This window comes from Girardinichthys multiradiatus, chromosome 7, assembly GCF_021462225.1.
Source record: "Girardinichthys multiradiatus isolate DD_20200921_A chromosome 7, DD_fGirMul_XY1, whole genome shotgun sequence".
Lineage (NCBI taxonomy): Eukaryota > Metazoa > Chordata > Actinopteri > Cyprinodontiformes > Goodeidae > Girardinichthys > Girardinichthys multiradiatus.
The window spans coordinates 26384876-26404625 of record NC_061800.1 but is presented as its reverse complement, the minus strand read 5'-3'; the positions used below and the strand labels follow the sequence as shown (position 1 = coordinate 26404625).

The window sequence follows — 19750 nt, the reverse complement described above, 5'->3', positions numbered from 1 at the left end:
AACTGCATCTTATAGGCCGTGGTCTCATAGTTGCTGCCCCCTTGTGGCCATAGGTTGGACTTGTACTGATTAATGGTTTCAGTTTGGTTTTTACTGGCTTAGTGTAGAAAGAACAGGAAATTAGCTGCCATGAACATTGGATTATACCTGTTATAAGTTCATGCAGGTAATGGATTCTTATTTTGTCTCTGTGTTGTGAATAAATTGCACATTTTGTTGTTTTTTTTTTCCATAAGGCACTTGGTGTGTCGAGTCAAAGCGACCGTTCAACTATCAAAAAGAAGCTGAAGGACATGAGGAAGGCCCAGGAGAAGCTGGAAAAACAGCGGGAGAAAAAGGAGAAGGAAGGTCGTCGCAGTGGGAGACTGCCGGTCCCGGGTGACTCCATCTGCTGATCAGAGCTGCATACTCTGATTTAAGTCTTTACTCGAGTTTCATCTCCATTCAGAACCATGAAGACCTTTTCTGTGTCTTGATTCCATGATGTTCCTGTCAGGAGAACGCAGCTGGGAACTTCCTGTGTGAAGTTTTCTACCTGTGCAGCTTTTCTTCTGGTGCTCTGGCTTTTCTCTGTTTTTCCTCCGCAGTCCGGAGACGAGCACAGTGAATTAATACGTGTCTCCAAATGTGCTCCTGATGTAAGTTTAAGCCCGAGTGATTGGACCGACAACCATTCCTCAGTGACTCTACAGGACAGAGTTGATCACAGGTCTTCTCATTCTCAAACCGTGATGTTCTAGAAGCATCCTTACAGGACCAGAGGTTGTGGTTTATGTTCAGATTGTTTCTTTTATCGGTTTTCTATTTGCATGAACTCCACCTTAAACCGTTTTAACCTAACAATGAGGGACGTCAAGTTTGGCAAGTGACCAAAATAAGATATTCTAACATTTTTACCACTAAAAAGGTTGAAACAATAATTATTGAAATGTGTTTTCAATTATAATGTAGTTCTTGCAGATCATGCACAAACTTACCTACAAAGTCAAATGTATGTGGCTTTTATATATCTGTTGAAGTGCTGCGCCTGAGTCTGTGTTCAGGTTTTGACAGGAACGGTTATTGTACAGTTCAGACTAAAGCACTATTAGTCTTTTAAGCTTCAAACGGCAGCAAGGTTTTAAATGTATAAATCAGTTTTATACATGTGCCTGTTAACTGCATTTTTACCTAAATTGCTTTTTTTTTTTTTAGATACTATCTACATTTTTCTACTAAGTAGAATAGCCGGGCTATATATTGTTTTTGGCTGAAAGGAAAGATGAGAAAATTATCAAGTAGGGACCAGATGAATGCTGCTGAATGCTGTGTGCCTGATTCAGACCGTTGGGTTAAAGGTACCACGATGTTCTGTAAATACTCTAAAGGTTGAGCCGAACGCAAGGCTGAACAATGAACGTTCACCACGAAACAGGAGCGCCTCCACTTATTCTGGAGCCTAACTCCATGTTTGTACAAAATATGAAATGTGGGACCAGAAGGAAACAAATGTTTTCTGAACTCTCAGAGAAGCTCATCTTGGTACATAGCAGCATCAATAAACTAATAATCACTTCGTATGGCTTTTATTGCGTTTGTACAGCTTGTTTGTAAATAAAACGTCCAGCAAACACCGCTGGTTATCCTCAATTAAAGGGACACGTCCTCTTCTGTTGGATCTAGTTACCATGGTGACACCATCTGGTCAGAATCGACCCATAAAGTGTCACGTTATTTGATTCAGAACCCGATTCGAAAGGTATATTTACATGGTCCAACAAAGCAGAAATATGGAAACGAGTACCAGGCAATAGTTCTGCACATGGGTCAGAGATTTCCAGTGCCGCGTCTGTAGGGTTTTTGTTCAGAAAAGGCGGGAATCGTCATGGCGCAGCATCCTAGGTCCAAATGATAAACACCTAAAGGGGGCGGGGCTGTAATAGATCTGGTATTTAAAGATTTCTAATACATAATCTGCCCAAACCTGCACTTTCAAAATAAAGTCAGAAAATCTAATAAGTAATATTTCATGGGTTTGAATATCTTTAAAGGTTACCTCCACAGTACCAATGCTCACAGAAACTCTTTAAAATAAAAGATGCAGGCGTGAAAAAGCCAATGTAATCTTTTTAAAATAAATGACATTTTCAGGGTTGAATTATTAGGTCGGTTCCCAATGAAAAAAGCTCGCTGGCGTTTCCAAGGAGCGAGACGTTTTTCCGCTTCTCTCATAGGGAATTTGTTCAACAGCTCATTAAGCTTTTACCATTTTGAATCCAGTACCCTGCAAATCATTCATGAAACAGCTCTTTTATACTTTTTATGTTATGCTTGTAGCTTTTAATCGACACTTTGAAGAATCCCAAAGATACCAGTTTAACAGAGTTAGTATTATAGCCCCAACAATCTTGTTTTAAGGTGAAATAAGTTGTTTAGTTGGTTTGTGCTTATTTGAAACAATTCAAGTCTTTTACCCCAACAGAGCATCATAAATCGTATTCTGGGAAACTTACAGAGACGCTTTAATGCCCTCAACAGTCCGCCTACGTGGAGCGGTGCTGCTCAGTTCAACACGGGCCAAAACCCATTGTTTTCATCATCATCCGCCTCCATCTACTCTACTTGCATAGACCTTTTAATACAAAATAATCCACTAAATCTTACAGATAGGTGCAACATGTCAGCAACAACTAAAGCTAATGCAAACACAGGACTCCATACTGCATCATATTAGATGAGCAGAAGCTGGAAGATCTCATGTCAAGGTGCTGAAAATCAGGTGCAACAGATTCCAGTAGTAACAAAGAAGATAGGTGCAGCTTTGCTTTTTACATGAAGATTTTAACTATCTTAAAAACCTTCCACCACCGAAAAAGCAGCTAATTTACTCCAACTTTTCTTTCTCTTAAGTCTTCTCACATTTGGATAAGCAGGATAAAAGCTGCAAACTGAATAAACTCAACTATTGATGCTATTTTAAAGCTAAGAGATTCTTCTACTACTGAACAGCAGGAGTAAAATTATGTTCTTGTTCTCGATGCAGCAGCTATATTTAACCGGGTCAGGACAAAACACCGTTTGTGACGCCAATGCATTATTTAACTGAACGGAGTGAGAGCTCAGAACCGGTTGTGTTTAACTCCGGGTGTTTTAAACCGGCTTTCTAATACTTCATTTGGTGCCTCTCGTACAAAACTATTAAAACATATGGCACAAAACCTTCCTCCCATTATACTTTTTTGTCTTCTTTGAACACAGTCATCAACGAGGAGCTTTTCACTTCTCGGGTTCAGAAACTGCGATACGTCGTCATGTCCTTCGGCTCCTTGCTGGGGACGCACCAGTCGTCGGCCTCATGGATGGTCTTGTAGTGCTTCCAGGTCGACTTGTTGTACACGGGGAGCCTCTCGATTGACTCTGTGGACAGCGCCTGGAACAAGGCAAAGAGGAATTTCTGCTGAGTTTTTATGTCCCCTCTTTCAGCTGAAGAAACTTAAAAGTGTCGTGCTGTGAAACCCGGTTACCCGTATGTAGATCACTGCATCCGTCCCATATGCCTCCAGAGAGTAGAGCTTCAGGTCGCCCTGGAAGTAGCGAGCGTAAAGTCGAGAGATGGGCAGGCCGTACCCATAACCAGCCTGGAACAGGAAATGGTGTCCGGCGTTAGGCATTCCTTTCTGGCTTTTAAAGTAACTATAAATTAAGGAGGAATTTTCTTTCAGCATCTTTTAAGGGCGGTTTAATGCTGACTAAGCAAAACGATCAATAAATCTCTCCAGAACTGTGAAAATCGAGCTGACCCACTTCTTAATCTATACAAAACACTGACACTGTTTTATTACATAGCAGATATTAACCTATTAACAATACAGAACTAATTATACATTTAAAAGAAAAACTAAGTACACCCCAACTCAATCTTCAAAAGAATTCAGGAAGGAGCTGTTCATTAACTGCACTTGATTATATGATAATCGCATGCCAATATGTTGAGACACCAGCAATCGTTGCTACCCACCAAACTGGGAAGGGTTTTGAGTCCATTTCAAGTCCTTCAATCTACAATTAGAGATTATTCACGACATTAAAACATTTAGGTCAATTGATTCTGCAATGCTCAGAGAAACTGTAGAAAATCCAGGACCTCCATCACAGGCCTTAGCATGACGGGACAATTTGAAGAAGACTGAACAAGCATGGCTTATTTTCACTCTAAAGATTGCTAGTATTTCTTTAGACAAATAGAGCAGTCAGATGTTTCGTATGAAACGGTGAATCGTTGTAGCACAATCACAATAATGTGAGAAACTGATACAGCCGCACAGAAATTGACTACTTCAAGTTATTGCTGCTAAATGGGGGTAGACTTCCTGTCTTTAACCTAAATGTAATCAGATCTAAAACAAACAAAGCCTTGAGGTTTTTCACTGTTCACGCAGTCGTCACTGACCAGAGGAGCTGCTCGGGAGCCGTCGACACTGGGCCGTGGAGCGGTGGAGTACGTGTAGGTGAACAATCGCTCGATCTTCCGGAGAGGCACACCACCTCCGCGGTCACTCACCTGACCAAGAGTACACAAAACACATATAAGTCCGACAAATGCGCAAACTGGAGTTGATCCAAGTACGTTTAAGTGAAAAACTGTTTCATTAACCTTGACAGTGAGGTCCTCAGATCCCAGAGCAACCTGTGCATGAATGGCAGGATACTCCATCGCATCTCCATATAACTCCATGGTGGCCCGCATGGCGTTCTGCAGCAAGCATTACAGAAAAGCTCGACAAAGGTACACCATGATTCAGAAAGTGCAAAGAGAAGGGTTCACGCAGAAAAGCTCACCTTAAAAAGTTCAAACACCATGTGATAGAGATGAGATGGAACATAAACCACAGTAATGGGTTTCCCCTCATCTTTGCCTGACAGGACACAAAATAAAACAGATTAAACGCGGTTAAACTGGACTCTTCCATTATTATTTATCCAGTTTTAAAAAATAGAACTTCTTCTCAAATAAATCACCATTAAATTCCTCCAGTACCAGCTCAGGAGAGTTCATGTAGTACCGGTCACAAAGGTTTCTTGCATTTTCAAAAGCATCTAGAAGAAAGTGTTTTTTTTTATTCTTAAAACAGAAACTTAAAAACACTGAAAAGACCCAATAATAAGGTCACAAACAGTTCTTATAAAGTACCTTTGATAACCTCACTGACACGACAGTGTGGGTCAATGCTGCCAATCTGGTTTGGGTGTGCAGGATTCACCTTGACCTTCCCACCAAACAGCAGAGCTGCAAACAAGACACGATTATTTAAAAACGAAACCAGGATTTGACAACATTCCTCTGAATTTCTTGGTTTTGCCTCAGAAACAGGGTTTTGGATGTCGCACCAAGGTCCGGGATTCTCCAGAACCAGAACTGGAACCAAGATGCTGCTCGGTTACTGGTGTCTTTGGAGTCATTGTCTTGTTGAAACACCCATATAAGGGCATTTCCTCTGCAGCAGAAGGAACCTCCTCAAGTATTTTGTGCAAACTGATCCATGACCCTTTGCATGCGATAAATAAGCCCTACACCAAAGCAAGAGAGACATCTCCCCATCATGATGCCTGAACCACCATGCTTCACTGTGTATAGAGTGGACTGTGGCTTCAATTCGCTGTTTGGGGGCCGTCTGACAAACTGTCTCCGGTCCAAAAAGAACAATCTAACTTTCATAAGTCCACAAAATGTTTCTCCATTTCTCTTTAGGCCGGTTGATGTGCTGTTTGGACTGTATCCTCTTCAGCACGTATTTTTGCTAACAGTGGGTCTTCTTGCCAATAACTTCACACAGAGATCTTAACTTCAGACCTTCTTAGATCACCCTGGAGCAGATCATCACCTGGCTGTTCTTCACTCCATTTGAACTGCTATTATTTCGAAACACGCCTCTTTCAGTCAATTATTCAATCAAACTGACCGAGGATTGTGTTAAATTAGGCCTAGTGACCTGAATTCACAAACTACAGCTGTTCTGTGCTTTAGGCAGATTAGATGGCAGGCATTTGTCATTATAAACTAGAGACTTGACCTCCGTAAGAGTAAGACATGGCTGACAGAAACGTTAGTAATGGGAGGGCTTTCCAAACAATCCGTGCACAGCGGAAGATCAAACTGTCTTTCCGGGGTGAAAAAATGCAACATTACGTTTGTATCTCTTCAACTCGTGTTTGCGTGAGCTACCTTTTTACATGTTGGGGCAGATAAGCAAAATGTTGTATCAAGGTTGAGAAGTGGGTGTGGAGGGTTTATTATTGTTTCGTTTGTGGTTTGCAGAGGCAGACGTTTCAGAAACGGCTGCAGGAGGTCTCCACCTGGTCTTCTAATAAAGACTCCCGGCTGCTCAGCTTTGGCCCCACGGCTGATTACCGCCGATAACAGCTAAATAAATTCACCGCTGACTGAATAAAGAGGAGAAACCGATCTCACTGTGCTGGTTGAGCAGCATCCTGATGGATATCCTGCTCATGTAGAAACGATCCAGAAAATACTGAACATTCTGGCTGACCACCGGGTCAGTGCCGTAGGTCTCCCTGTACTCCACAAGCCCCTGAGCCATGGTGGGGATCACATCATTGTGGCGATTTCTAATGTTTATAACGGCGTCTGTGAAACTAAGAAGAGAGAAAACAATGAATACAACTAAAACAGCAAGAACAGAGTAGCTGTATGCATGAATGAAGCACAGAGGAGACTCACTCATACGTGACTTTCTCATCATCCGCCTTTTTATCTTTAAACTCAAGAATATCCTGAAAGCTTTGCATGTACCTGAAACAGGAAATAAACCCATTCTGGTTTAGGAGATCTGTGCTGATGGGAAAAAAAAAAAACGAAAGCAGAACCAGCCTACCAGCTCTGGACCAGTCGCACCGATGGAGTCCTCAGCAGGTTGTCTGGCAACAAGTTGATCTCCTTCATGATGTTGGCCAGCCTCACAGGCAGCTCCTGCCTGAGGAAGGCGAAGGAGGTTTTCTCACACGCGTTTTCTGAGCCTGGGCGAAAATCAGAGAGGGTTTTTGATTTAGACCAAACACACATTAAACAAGTTAAATTGTATCTACGTTTGGAAAAGAAAGAAAGGGTAAAAACTCTCATAGTCAGTAAGGTCTGAGAGGAACTCTTGAATGACAGACTAAACATATTTGTGGACCTTTGAGTATCTAAAGAAAACCTGTTGTAGTTCTACAGCTTGGCAGCCATCTTATTTTCTAACCTTCAAATATAAATGCAAAAACTACAAGGAAAAACCAGACTGCAGCTAAACTTCAGCACTTTCCACAAACACAAGGCCTTGGCTTTCTGCTTTGATATTTCCTGGTATAATTTGTTTTCAACAAACATCTGGGACTACAGTGCACGACTACATGTGATAAACCAACTCAATAAGGGGGAGGAAATTCATACACAAGTTTCTAACCTTGTGTCGCATAAAAATCTGGCATGCATTTGTATTTAGCAAATCCTACTCTGGAAACAACTATGTACAAAACGCCATCATCATGAGATCATCTTGAGCTGAAATAATCTTTTATACCCCTATGAGTGCGTGACACTGTCAGATTGTGAAGCTGTTATAATAATAATAATAAAAAAAAAGAGACATTTTTATTCAGGTGCATGTCAGTTCATGCCCAAGTAAAGCTTTTCTTCTGCAAAACTCAACAAGCTCATCCTGGTTCCAGCCAGGCTTTTTAATAATATGGCTTCTCTGTATCTCACCGACCGGTGCACCACTTACCAAAATCCAGAAACTGCTTCATTGAAAGCGGAGAAGGAGAAAACCTGGAATAAAAGTCAATGTCCTTCCCAATGGACACGCTGGTCCTCAGAAACCTCAGAAGCCTCATGATGACACCTCCTTGAACCTGCTGGACTGAAGAAAAAGAAGAGCTGCTGGCTTCCTGTCAGTGTCTCACAGTCGGCTTCGGGGGGATTGTTTAAACACGTCAAATTCTGTTGTTTTAATCATCGTTGGCGTGTTTGTAATTTAGTTTCAGTGTCAACAGTCCCAGATACGCTGCTGTGTTCCGGCATCGTTGTTTAATTCAGGTGCTCCCTGCTAAATCCTCACAGACAGATCAGTCAACAAGCTAATCCGAAGAGCCATTGCAAAGCCAAGAGAATACCCCTCTTCACGGTGTTCTTCTGTTACTTTATGTGTGGTTGGAAACCGGCGTTGAGGCGATTTACCGCCACCTACTGGACTGGAGGGTAGAACAATAAATAAAAACTACACTATTTTAAAACTACAAACCTTTACATCATTTGTGAGAAATGATTCAGAAGAAAAGATGTTCTTTCTTCTTCTCTTTTGAAAGTCTATTCTTTCTCACATTACAGTGAATATGTTGAACGGTTTCCGGTTGGTTCCAAAAAGAACATAACCCAGTCTTATGTTTGTCTATTTTATAAAGTGGGTCGTTTAATCCTGTGTTTCCGACTCTAAATCGAGCAATGACAATTTCCTGTTTCCTATTTCTAACCCAAACCCTGACATCACACTGAGGATACATTTTAAAATGCTGGAGGGAAAAAGCAAAAGTATCTCTGTTAATACATACATTTATTGTTAATTTTAAACAATAAAAATGCATTTTTTGGTTGCAGGGGTCATTTAGAGCGACAACCAAGATAAACCAAACAAAACTATAACAAGAACATACATTTTTTAATAGACTTTTCCTTTTGTGTTTTTTTAAGAAACCAGTTGAAACAAAAATAGGACATTTGTTGTTTTTGTGTCAACTAATAATTAACAAATGCCAATATTAGACAAGCCACAGTTTTGAAGATGAAATGTAATGTTTTCACTACAAGCTGCATCCTGAACTATTGGTGTTAAACAATATGGCGTTCAGCCCAGAGCGCCACAAGCACTCAGATTAAAGCTACATCCAAGTTTAGAGAAGCTTCAAACAGGGAACAGTTCTGTGAAAATGTTTATCCTGGCTGGAGACAATCACAGAGAGAATGTGGTGGCGATTATTAGCGAATGACCAGAAGAGATTAGCAAAATATTCATACATTCATACATGTAGCTGTCAAGAAAAAATATATTTAAATGAAAAAACTTGGCTCATCTCGTCAAAAGTTAGCACAAAGACAGAGCCGCCGAGGAAAGCTTATACTCTGCACACTCTTGTCGCCAATCACTCTTTGAAGCGATCAATAATACTTCTTCTTCCAAATGTTTTGTAGTGAGCACAACCAATCAAATTTGAGCTTCACTCTTCTCAGGGTTATGATTGGATAAAACATGTGTCAATTGCGTAAAAAGGGGCGGGCTCTTCTCCCTCCTCGACAGAGCTCGGGGCCAATAACAGGAAGTGGATCCTAACTGCCGTCATTTCCTTTTGATAGCAACAGAAATGTCGGTGCGTAGGGCCACGTTTTGAAGAAGGGTATAGTATAGTAAGGGTATATTAGTTATGCGGAATCTATTTTAAAGCGGCCGTGGGAGACTTTATTTTCCGCCTAGTTGTGAAAAATTGTCGTAACAGACGCAGAGTTTGTTCGGTGGGCTGACTTAAAACTACTCCCGATCCCGACCCGCCAAAAGCCGCAGAGGTTGAGCGAGGAAGTGACCATTTTGTTTGTTATTTTTGTCCAGAAAGGGAGAAGATGAGTGGTGGATTTAACTTCGGCCAGTCTTCGGGCTTCTCACTCCCACCTCAGAAGACCACCGCCGCGGCGGCTCCCGCTGCAGGTTTCAGTTTGACAAACTCGGCTCCTCCACCCTCAGGAGGCGGCTTCAGCTTCGGGGCTTCCAACCAGACCACCACCAACCCAACCGGCTCCTTCAGCTTCAGCAACCCGGCGAAGAGCTCCGCAGCCGGTACTGGTTTCTCCTTTGGGAACCCTTCCACCACGTTTGGCCTGGGTACGACCCCTCAAACCACAGCGGCTCCAGCGCCGACTTTTGGCTCCATTTTGACTCGACCTGCGGGCTCGGGGTTCACCCTGGGCGGGGGATTGCCCTCGCAGACCACCGCTGCAGCTCCTGCAGGAGGAGGCTTCACCTTCGGAGGTGCCTCTCAGGCCCCAGCTGCATTATCAGCTGCAACTGCACCTGCAGCTACACCTGCAGCTACAACAGCAGCAGGCGGCGTGCCCTTTGGGGGTTTTAGTTTTGGGGCCACTAAAGTCCAGGTGACCACAGCTGCAGCACCTACTGCTCCTACTGCAGCAGCACCAACAGGAGGAGGAGGGTTCAGCTTCGGTACCACTACACCCTCTACCTCTACACCTGCAACAACCCAGAGTGGAGGATTCAGCTTTGGGATCAAACCTTCATCAACCCCAGCACCTCCTGCATACACCCAGGCTGCCTCTTCAGCTCCTTCAGGCCCATCTCTGTTTGCTTCCCCCGTCGCCACAGCTGCCACCATCCCTACAGCAACCACAGGGTTCATGCTGGGATCAACCCCAGCTTCAATAGCAAGCAACACAACACCTTCAGCAGCAGGAGGGGGTCTAAACTTCACCCTCAAGCCCCTCGGGTCAGTTGCTACCACTGCTGCGGCTGCCCCCACCGCCACACCTGCAGCCACCACGGCAGGCACTCTTGTGGGCTTCAGCCTGGGACCCAAACCATTGTCCAGCACTGCCATGACAGCCACTACAACGGCCGCCACCCTCACCACCACCACAGCTCCTCCAGTGATGACCTACGCCCAGCTGGAGAGCCTCATAAACAAGTGGAGCCTGGAGCTGGAGGACCAGGAGAGACATTTCCTGCAGCAGGCGACTCAGGTGAACGCCTGGGACCGCATGTTGGTGGAGAACGGAGAGAAGATCACGTCTCTGCACAAGGAGCTGGAGAAGGTGAAGCTGGACCAGAGGAGGCTGAACCAGGAGCTGGACTTCATCCTGTCGCAGCAGAAGGAGCTGGAGGACCTGCTCTGCCCACTCGAAGAGTCGGTAAAGGAGCAGAGCGGGACCATCTACATGCAGAACGCCGACGAGGAGCGCGAGAGGACGTACAAGCTGGCCGAGAACGTGGACGCGCAGCTGAAGAGGATGTCGCAGGACCTGAAGGAGATCATTGAGCACCTGAACACATCCAGTGGCCCGGCAGACACCAGCGATCCGGTAAGATAAGAGACCGATCATCATTAAACTTCCGCCAACAATTTACTGCTTTGATTAAACTCACGTTTCTTCTTTCCACAGCTTCAACAGATTTGTAAAATCCTAAACGCCCATATGGATTCTCTGCAGTGGATCGACCAGAACTCTGTTCTCCTACAGAGGAGGGTGGAGGAAGTGTCCAAACTGTGCGACACACAGCGCAAGGAGCAGGAGAAAACCTTTCGCTTAACCTTTGACTGAAATAAATACATCTGAATGTGCATATCTGGGAATTCCTTATTTCTCTTTCAGCTCTTCATTCACTTTAGTTGCTGATTAGCCCTGGTCCTGCAGCTTTGTTGAATAAATATCAATATTTTTGAATCCATGAGCTTTATAAACATGTGAAATCTTCTGGATATGAAGAAAATGTTTGTAATAAATGTCTTTTGAATTAAAACATGAATAAAATGGATATTTCTCAAGCAGGTGTACCTTGCAGAAGTCTTTCATTCGTCCGCATCTTCTTCCGCTTTGGAATGTTTAAAATTCATTTATAGACTCATGCAGTGTTAATATGAAAGGGTTTATTTTCTATTGATTAGGCTCGCTCTGGCTGATAACGATTTTACTTTTTTAAAGCTCTGACTGGTCACTTCTGATCTTGAAAGATTTTTTTTCCTATATATTAAGGACAAAAAGCTGCTGCATTTTCTTTGATGGTAGTAGCATTAAATGAAGCAGTTACAAAATGATCCCCGGTTAGCAAATTATCACCTTTGTTAAACTGAAAAGTATTAATGTACTAGGTTTCATGTGATTTAAAAAGCTGAAAAACGTTCCAGCTCTCTTTACCTTTCTAAGCTACAAGCAGTTCAGTCAAATTAATGTTTGGGGTTTTAAGATGAGCTGAAAGTGTTGATTTATCTTTAGGCTCTTTGTACAATTTTCAGAATTGACTTGCAATTTGTAAAACAAGCAGTTGTGAAACTAAACGCGACTTAAATTTTCCATGAAACAAATTCAATGATTGTTTTTCCAGGGCTTAATTCCAGGGTGCCTATGCAGTTTGGAAAAGTAAGACATGTGCTGCCCCACATCATGCTGTGAGGCTGTTTTCCTGTCAGCAGCACTGGTGCAAAAAGGGAATCCAAATTATTCAACCTTAAATCAACAGAAGGATGAAACCTGGACGCAGCTAGGTGGTTCCAACAAGACAAAGATCTGGACTGGTTTTGGATCAATCCAGGTAACATTAGGCTTCCGGGACGGCCTCAACAACCCTGTTAAAGGTTTGTGGACTGCGATTAAAGGCCGTGTTTGTGCCAGAACTGCCTGGTTTCTCTGCTACTTCCTAAGATACATTGATGCAAATACTAGTGGTGGTGGTGAATCAATGTATTATGCTTTTTAGAAAGTTTGTCCTATATTCATCCATCTTTGTGGAAGAACATAATGGAAACAGGTGCAGCATCAAGTTTTGACCACATGACACAGATATTAAATATAATTGCAAGAATAATGAAATTTATACAGTGTAGTTGAGAGTTGGAAATGAGACCTTCTCAACAGTCATCTTTATAGAAACAATTTTTTTTTTTTGGTCCATTCAACAAATATCACCAAGAAATGCTTTTTTTTTTTTTTTTTGTTACATGTTCGCTTTGGGTTCCTCATGGGACAGAAAGACCTCAGCGATGATCTACAGTCCAGTGGACGCTACCTGAACATCACAACAAAATGAGGGCAAGAGTTAAACTGAGCTGAACACAAATGATGCTTTTATTATTCATATTTTTGACCTACCTGGAGTAACTAAGATGTTTCAAAAAGGAACGACAAACATTTGTCAGAACGTTCTCAAACTAGACTCATAAAAGTAGAAATCTAGAATTTAAATTCATGTTTAGCAGAAAATGAGCTAGTTGTACCTTCTTTTCATAATTTGAGGCTTTAAAAAAAAAAAGGTAGCACAGCTCCAGTAAACTTGCTCCAAATGGCTTTGGTTGAATTGTTATTTTCATTTAAAAAAATAAATACAAAATGTGCAGAAATATTTAAATATATACAGCACTGGAAAAAAAATCCCATCATTTATACAGTGTGTAAATTCATTGTCTTGAATCCAAATTTAAAATAGAAGAAAAAACACCCTATTCACAACACCAACAAAAATTAAAGTTCAGTGTCTCAAATTCATCTTCGTTTCACAGAATCATCCGGATAGAAAAAGACATTCATAGAAAACTGTCACTGTCGATCCATGTCGTCATCCATTGCTTCTTTTCCAAAACTTCAGGCTCGACTTTTCCATCGACATAACCTGGAGTTTCCTTCTCAACCCGCACCGCGTGGTGGCGAGGTACGCTGTCGTCTTGTTTGGAGCGTTTGAAGAATCCCCACTGGTTGGAGAGAAGAGATTTAAACAAGAAATATTTCAAAAGTGATAAATAAAAGGAGAGGAGTGCGGGAAGGTAAAGCATGTTGGGCAGTATTTGCTTCATTGAAAAGGTCAGGAAAACCAGTCTGCAGAGAACAGTGCTGTTGCACAAAGCTGAAACCTGCACCAGGAAATGCATCGAGGCATTTCTTGGCAGAATTCAAAGACACACACAGCAACCAAGATCTAATTACTGAGCACAAGCTGTTACACTTTCACAGAAGAAGAATATGTCTCTTTAATGCTGACTTCAGGTGGAAAGTTCTAAGTAAAACCCTCCAGATGAGTTGCATCTTCAGCTCAGTACAATATGTGTCTGATTGAGAGTTTCTGCATTAGGTCAGCAGGTTTGGCTGGGAAAGCGAAGCTCGTTAGCAGCTGCGGTAATATTCACACTTCATGCCGACTTTACCCCCTGATCAGAGAGAGAATCAGGCCTCATCAGAGAGTTTGTCTTTGTCAGAGGGCTGAACGTGGATCTCTGCCATCTGATACGCAGCATTGTATTGTTCTATAGTCGCTCTCTTGAAGAAACCGCACTGAAGAGGAACAAGGGTGGGCAAAGGTTAGGCATGTCATCATTCACAGAATATTTAATGACTTTTTAAATCTTAACTTAGATTTGTCAGTTTTTTTTTTCTTTCAGATTCTCGGTTTTAATATTCAGGTCGGTCTATTTCAGGCTCCTATTACAACGTCTTGTATTACATATTAATTGTGAAATTACTAGTAAGAGTGTTATATTAGCAGACAAAGGAACAAAAGGATAACGTAACTATGGAGATAAAACAAACAACCTAAAGTGTTATTCAACAAAGAGTTAGAAAGGCAGAAATATAAATCAAGTGATTGTTTGGTTTTTATTATTTAATGCTATGGTCATAAGAATAGCATTTATCTGTTAAAAATGAGTAAAGGTAACATGTTTACTATTGTTCTTCCTGTCCGTCTCTGCCAGTATAGTCTTATGAGCCACATCAAATCCTCCCGAAGAATAATACAAACATTTTCATCTCTGTTTATAGCACATAGGTTTATTAGAGTAAACACCATTCAGTTGCTGTGCCTTGATAAAGTAATGATACCCCTTCTTATTTTGTCACGGTGCAACCAAAAACATCAATGTATTTTATCTGGATTTTGTTTCACAGATCAACACAAAGCATAATTGTGAAGTGGAATTAAAAATGATACCTGGTTTTCAAAATGTTTTACAAACAAAAATCTGAAAAGGGTGATGTGGATTTGGATTTAGCCCCCTTTTACTCTGCTACCCTCAAACAAAATCCAGTTCAGAAATACCCTCTTTAGTTAACAGAGTCCATCTGTGTGTTTAATTCAATTAATTAATCCAGTTGTGAAGGCCTCAGCCTCAGAGGTTTTTTAGAGAGGTTGAATGAACAAACCGCATCACAAAGACCAAGAAACACAGCAGACAGGTCAGGAATAAAACTATGGAGAAGTTTAAAGCAAGGTTAGGTAATAAAACAATATCCCAACACCTTACTGTTTAATTTATAGTTCAAAAACTGCAAACTTCAAAACTGCAAACCTACTAAGACGTGGCCATCCACCTAAACTCACATGCTGGGCAAGGAGAGCATTAATCCGCGATCCAAAGCTCAGGTGGGAGAATCTATTGAAGTGATAACCATGAGTGGTGCACTTCATAAATTTGGCCTTTGTGGAAGAGTTTTAAAAACAACGACGTTGAAAGCAAAAAATGAGAAGTCCCGTTTACAGTGTGCCACAAGTGGAGGAAGGGACACATCAAACATGGGGAAGAAAGTGCTCTAGTAAGATGAAACTAAAACGTTATGGGTGAAAAACCAACACCCTGAACACACGAAGATGGTAGTGGCAGCATCATGCTGTGAGGGTGCCTTTCTTCAACGGGGACAGAGAAGCTAGTCACACTGGATGGGAAGATGGATGGAGCTAAATACAGGGTAACCCTGGAAGTAAATATCATTAGAGTCTGCAAAAGACTCAAGGCTCACATTTGAGCACAATAAGAAGCCTTGTAATATGACCAATTGAAAATCTGTGGCTGGAGTTAAAACAAAATTGGTGTTTACAAAATGTTTCCATCTAATCTCACTGGGCCAAGATTTCCGGCTCTAGATTTGCACAGCTGGTTGAGACATAATCCAAAAGATTTGTGGCAGCTCTTAGATTGTTGGTGGCACCAAAAGGTGGTTCTGCAAAGTATTGACTCAGGGAGGCATGAATACAAATTCACATCACACTTTTCAGATTTCTTTTTGTAAAATATTTTAAACCATGTGTAATATTCTATCCAAGTCCCAGTTATATGCCCCATTGTGCTGGCGCAAGGGATAAAAACCCAATAAAATGTGTTGAAGTTTGTGGTTAAAATGTGAAAAATGTGAAAATGTTGAAGTTATAAGGATACTCTGACAAGGCAACATAAATCCTGACATAACAGGCTGTAAATGTAACATCTACTGGCCTCTCTCACATTGTGCTGTTGTCTCTTCTCTGATTTGCCAGAATATTTTTGCCAGTTTTCCATCAATAGATTTTTTCTTTTGCAGACATGATTTCCCGCCACAAACCAGACACAACCCGTTAAATCAGCTGCTTTGGCGATTCAGACGTTCAGTAGAATATGTGAAATGTAACACTTGTTCTGGCTTCATTCCCATCTGATGTGAATACAAACATCTGCTTACCTTCCATAACAGAAACACCATCAAGGCCAAAATCAAGATCCCAGCCAGAACCGCCATCAGAATGATCCACCAGGGAACTCCGAACTGAGCCACCTCGCTGTCCGGGGTAACGAGGACCCTCACCTGAGACAACACCAAAGCACAAACACCAGATGAGTCCAGTGGATATATATAGGACTGCTGAGGTCAATATTTCCATTCAGCTGATGAGGTGCGTACTGTAACTTCAGGAGACTTCAGGATAATGTTTTGGGCCTGAGAGCTAAGCACGAGCGAAGTCTTCACATCTAAGGCTATGGTTGGAAAGGAGGCGTAGTCCTGAGTGAAAACAGAAACAAGAGCTTCAATAATTAAGCAGGACATCCATCATCACACGGACCAACTCCAGACAGAAGAAAAGAGACCATAAAAACCACAGCTTGTTACCTCAATAAAGGTGGAGTTCCACAAACGAGATCTCAGCTCAACTGCAGTACCATCAATCCCCTGCAGGGGGCACTTTAGCACCACACATTTGTTTTCCCTTTCACACGACTAAGAAAAGGAAACAAACTTGTAACAATTCATGTCTGCATTGCTTATATAACAGATTATTTAATTCAACTCACCAAAACTTTGTTTTTGCTTGAAAGAAAGGCGACTTTTCTGCCCAGTTTTCTTTCTTTCTCGACATTTTCCCGTTTTGTACGGGAAGGAGAGCTCTCCTGAAAGCACATTTATTTACTTTAAACGACAAAGAACAAAGCTGTAAACATCTGCAGGAATATGTGAGCTGAGAATAACATTGTTTTAACATGAAATTCTCAAAAACACCAACCCAAATGTTTTTGAGAGAGTGGAATTCAGATTGAGGGGAGCAGATGATGTTGTCAGGTCCATGAGATGTGACCTTCACCAGGTAGAGAAGCCATTTCCCATCTTTATTGTATCTGGGCCAGTGAATGTGTAGAGAGGCACTGAGAGGAGGGACCAAAGGCTTCCACAAGTTGTTTATCTGGAGGATAAATTTGGATTGTGCAGCCGCAGAACAGAACATCGTACTGGTAACAAGAATTAGTGTTCTTATACAAGTAAGTTACATTATTAAACTCACCCTAAACGTGAAGTTAATCAAACTACCAGCCTCTTCTTCTGTCTTCATAGCGGTTTCTGCTTTCACAACACCTCCAAAAGAAACCTGACTGGGTTTGGCTTCCCTGATGGAGCATTGGAAAAATACTCACTTCTCCTGCACTAATAGTGGCCATCTATATTTACATACAGGGGTTGGACAATGAAACTGAAACACCTGGTTTTAGACCACAATAATTTATTAGTATGGCGTAGGACCTCCTTTTTCGGCCAATACAGCGTCAGTTCGCCTTGGGAATGACGTATACAAGTCCTGCACAGTGGTCAGAGGGATTTTAAGCCATTCTTCTTGCAGGATAGTGGCCAGGTCACTACGTGATACTGGTGGAGGAAAACGTTTCCTGACTCGCTCCTCCAAAACACCCCAAAGTGGCTCAATAATATTTAGATCTGGTGACTGTGCAGGCCATGGGAGATGTTCAACTTCACTTTCATGTTCATCAAACCAATCTTTCACCAGTCTTGCTGTGTGTATTGGTGCATTGTCATCCTGATACACGGCACCGCCTTCAGGATACAATGTTTGAACCATTGGTTCGGTAGTCCTTGGCAGTGACGTGCCCATCTAGTACAAGTATTGGACCAAGGGAATGCCATGATATGGCAGCCCAAACCATCACTGATCCACCCCCATGCTTCACTCTGGGCATGCAACAGTCTGGGTGATACGCTTCTTTGGGGCTTCTCCACGCCGTAACTCTCCTGGATGTGGGGAAAACAGTAAAGGTGGACTCATCAGAGAACAATACATGTTTCACGTTGTCCACAGCCCAAGATTTGCGCTCCTTGCACCATTGAAACAGACGTTTGGTATTGGCATGAGTGACCAAAGGTTTGGCTATAGCAGCTCGGCCATGTATATTGACCATGTGGAGCTCCCGACGGACAGTTCTGGTGGAAACAGGAGAGTTTAGGTGCACAGTTAATTCTGCCGTGATTTGGGCAGCTGTGGTTTTATGTTTTTTGGATACAATCCGGGTTAGCACCCGAACATCCCTTTCAGACAGCTTCCTCTTGCGTCCACAGTTAATCCTGTTGGATGTGGTTCATCCTTCTTGGTGGTATGTTGACATTACCCTGGATACCGTGGCTCTTGATACATCACAAAGACTTGCTGTCTTGGTCACAGATGTGCCAGCAAGACGTGCACCAACAATTTGTCCTCTTTTGAACTCTGGTATGTCACCCATAATGTTGTGTGCATTTCAATATTTTGAGCAAAACTGTGCTCTTACCCTGCTAATTGAACCTTCACACTCTGCTCTTACTGGTGCAATGTGCAATCAATGAAGACTGGCTACCAGGCTGGTCCAATTTAGCCATGAAACCTCCCACACTAAAATGACAGATGTTTCAGTTTCATTGTCCAACCCCTGTAGAAACTGTGCAGAAGAGCTGCATCAATGTACCTACCCACTCAATGTCAAAGGAAATTCAGTTATCACTTCACTCGTTACTTTCACAGGAGAAATATCTTGAGAACTGGTTCTAAAGATGAGAAGAAGACAATCTTATTCAAGACAATTAATGCAACAAAATGATGGCTTAACTGTGTTTTTATGACTGTTTTGGGGCAAGTGTAATTAAAAATTAAACAAACAGTTAATTATAGACATTCACAAAGAAATCAGTCCTGTTATTGTTAAGTAAATGAGCCATATGTAAGCGTTACCCTTTTACGCTAACAGCTATACTCTGTGTGGAACCTGTTACTGAGTGAACATTTTTTTAGTACAAGGCTTTTAAAAATGAAATCAAAAGAAACACAGGGATGTAAAAAGTTATTTAAAAAGGAAACCATTTTCCACCACACATCAAGAGACATCTGTGGGTCACTGAGCCTACGAGAGAGAGGGCAAGACTTGCATCAGATCAAACTCTGACATGGACAGAACTGGAATTGGAAATGTTAGCAGTCTTTTGGAAATCTCTGACAACCCATTTGAAGTCTACCAACAGCATCTGAATTGGATTTAAATTTTAATAAAAATTATGAGGAACAAATTTGAGCCATTACGACGTGGACTTGCTGATGTTCCAATCATGGTCCTGCTGCATAACTTAAGGGTGTAAGAGCTGAAGCTAAACATTCTCCTTCAGGACCTTCTGGTAGTAATCAAATTCAATGGTTCCATTGTTCTTTTTAGATATTTTGTGACCTCCTGGATGAGTCTTTGACACACTCTTTGAGTAATTTTGGCAGGGTAGTCAATCCTGGTAAAGTTCACTACTATTCAGTCTTTTCACCTTTGTGAATAATGGCTCCTTCTGAGTTTTGTTGGAGTTGCAAAGGTTTAGAAATGACTTTGTAATCATTCCCAGACTGATAGATGTCAACAACCTTGTTTCTCATACTGTATGTGCTTTAATTTATTTAGTTTTGCGCATGAG

At 41.9% G+C, this 19750-nt stretch overlaps 4 protein-coding genes across 11 annotated transcripts in view; 2 read left to right on the top strand and 2 right to left on the bottom strand.

The window, feature by feature from the left end:
- Positions 1–1555, top strand: part of ppp1r9ala (protein phosphatase 1 regulatory subunit 9A-like A) — a 40459-nt gene extending 38904 nt beyond the window's left edge. For all 3 annotated transcript variants that reach the window (XM_047370715.1, XM_047370714.1, XM_047370712.1), the window contains one exon: positions 237–1555. In XM_047370715.1, the coding sequence (XP_047226671.1) occupies positions 237–395 (159 nt within the window). In that variant the 3' untranslated portion in view covers positions 396–1555. The remainder of the gene's footprint in view (positions 1–236) is intronic.
- A 738-nt stretch (positions 1556–2293) lies between these two features.
- pdk1 (pyruvate dehydrogenase kinase, isozyme 1) lies at positions 2294–8160 on the bottom strand. Its single transcript, XM_047370717.1, has 11 exons — positions 7761–8160; positions 6873–7014; positions 6719–6790; positions 6449–6633; positions 5171–5266; positions 4999–5076; positions 4819–4895; positions 4634–4732; positions 4430–4540; positions 3504–3617; positions 2294–3409 (listed from the first exon to the last, which is right to left on the bottom strand). Exons 1-11 carry the CDS (start codon positions 7867–7869, stop codon positions 3269–3271), a joined length of 1224 nt encoding a protein of 407 aa, XP_047226673.1. The 5' UTR covers positions 7870–8160; the 3' UTR covers positions 2294–3268.
- Positions 8161–9339: 1179 nt separating this feature from the next.
- Positions 9340–11580, top strand: nup62l (nucleoporin 62 like). Its single transcript, XM_047370716.1, has 2 exons — positions 9340–11113; positions 11195–11580. Exons 1-2 carry the CDS (start codon positions 9644–9646, stop codon positions 11351–11353), a joined length of 1629 nt encoding a protein of 542 aa, XP_047226672.1. The 5' UTR covers positions 9340–9643; the 3' UTR covers positions 11354–11580.
- A 1271-nt stretch (positions 11581–12851) lies between these two features.
- itga6a (integrin, alpha 6a) overlaps positions 12852–19750 on the bottom strand; it is a 61204-nt gene continuing 54305 nt past the window's right edge. For 4 of the 6 annotated variants that reach the window (XM_047370601.1, XM_047370596.1, XM_047370597.1 and 1 more), the window contains exons 18-25: positions 18773–18847; positions 17322–17424; positions 17046–17222; positions 16837–16932; positions 16655–16762; positions 16448–16546; positions 16229–16351; positions 12852–13494 (exon numbers count right to left, since the gene is read on the bottom strand). In XM_047370601.1, the coding sequence (XP_047226557.1) occupies positions 13330–13494; positions 16229–16351; positions 16448–16546; positions 16655–16762; positions 16837–16932; positions 17046–17222; positions 17322–17424; positions 18773–18847 (946 nt within the window). In that variant the 3' untranslated portion in view covers positions 12852–13329. Of the gene's footprint in view, positions 13495–13926; positions 14072–16228; positions 16352–16447; positions 16547–16654; positions 16763–16836; positions 16933–17045; positions 17223–17321; positions 17425–18772; positions 18848–19750 lie in introns of all 6 variants that reach the window. The other 2 variants (XM_047370599.1, XM_047370598.1) reach the window with 2 other exon arrangements.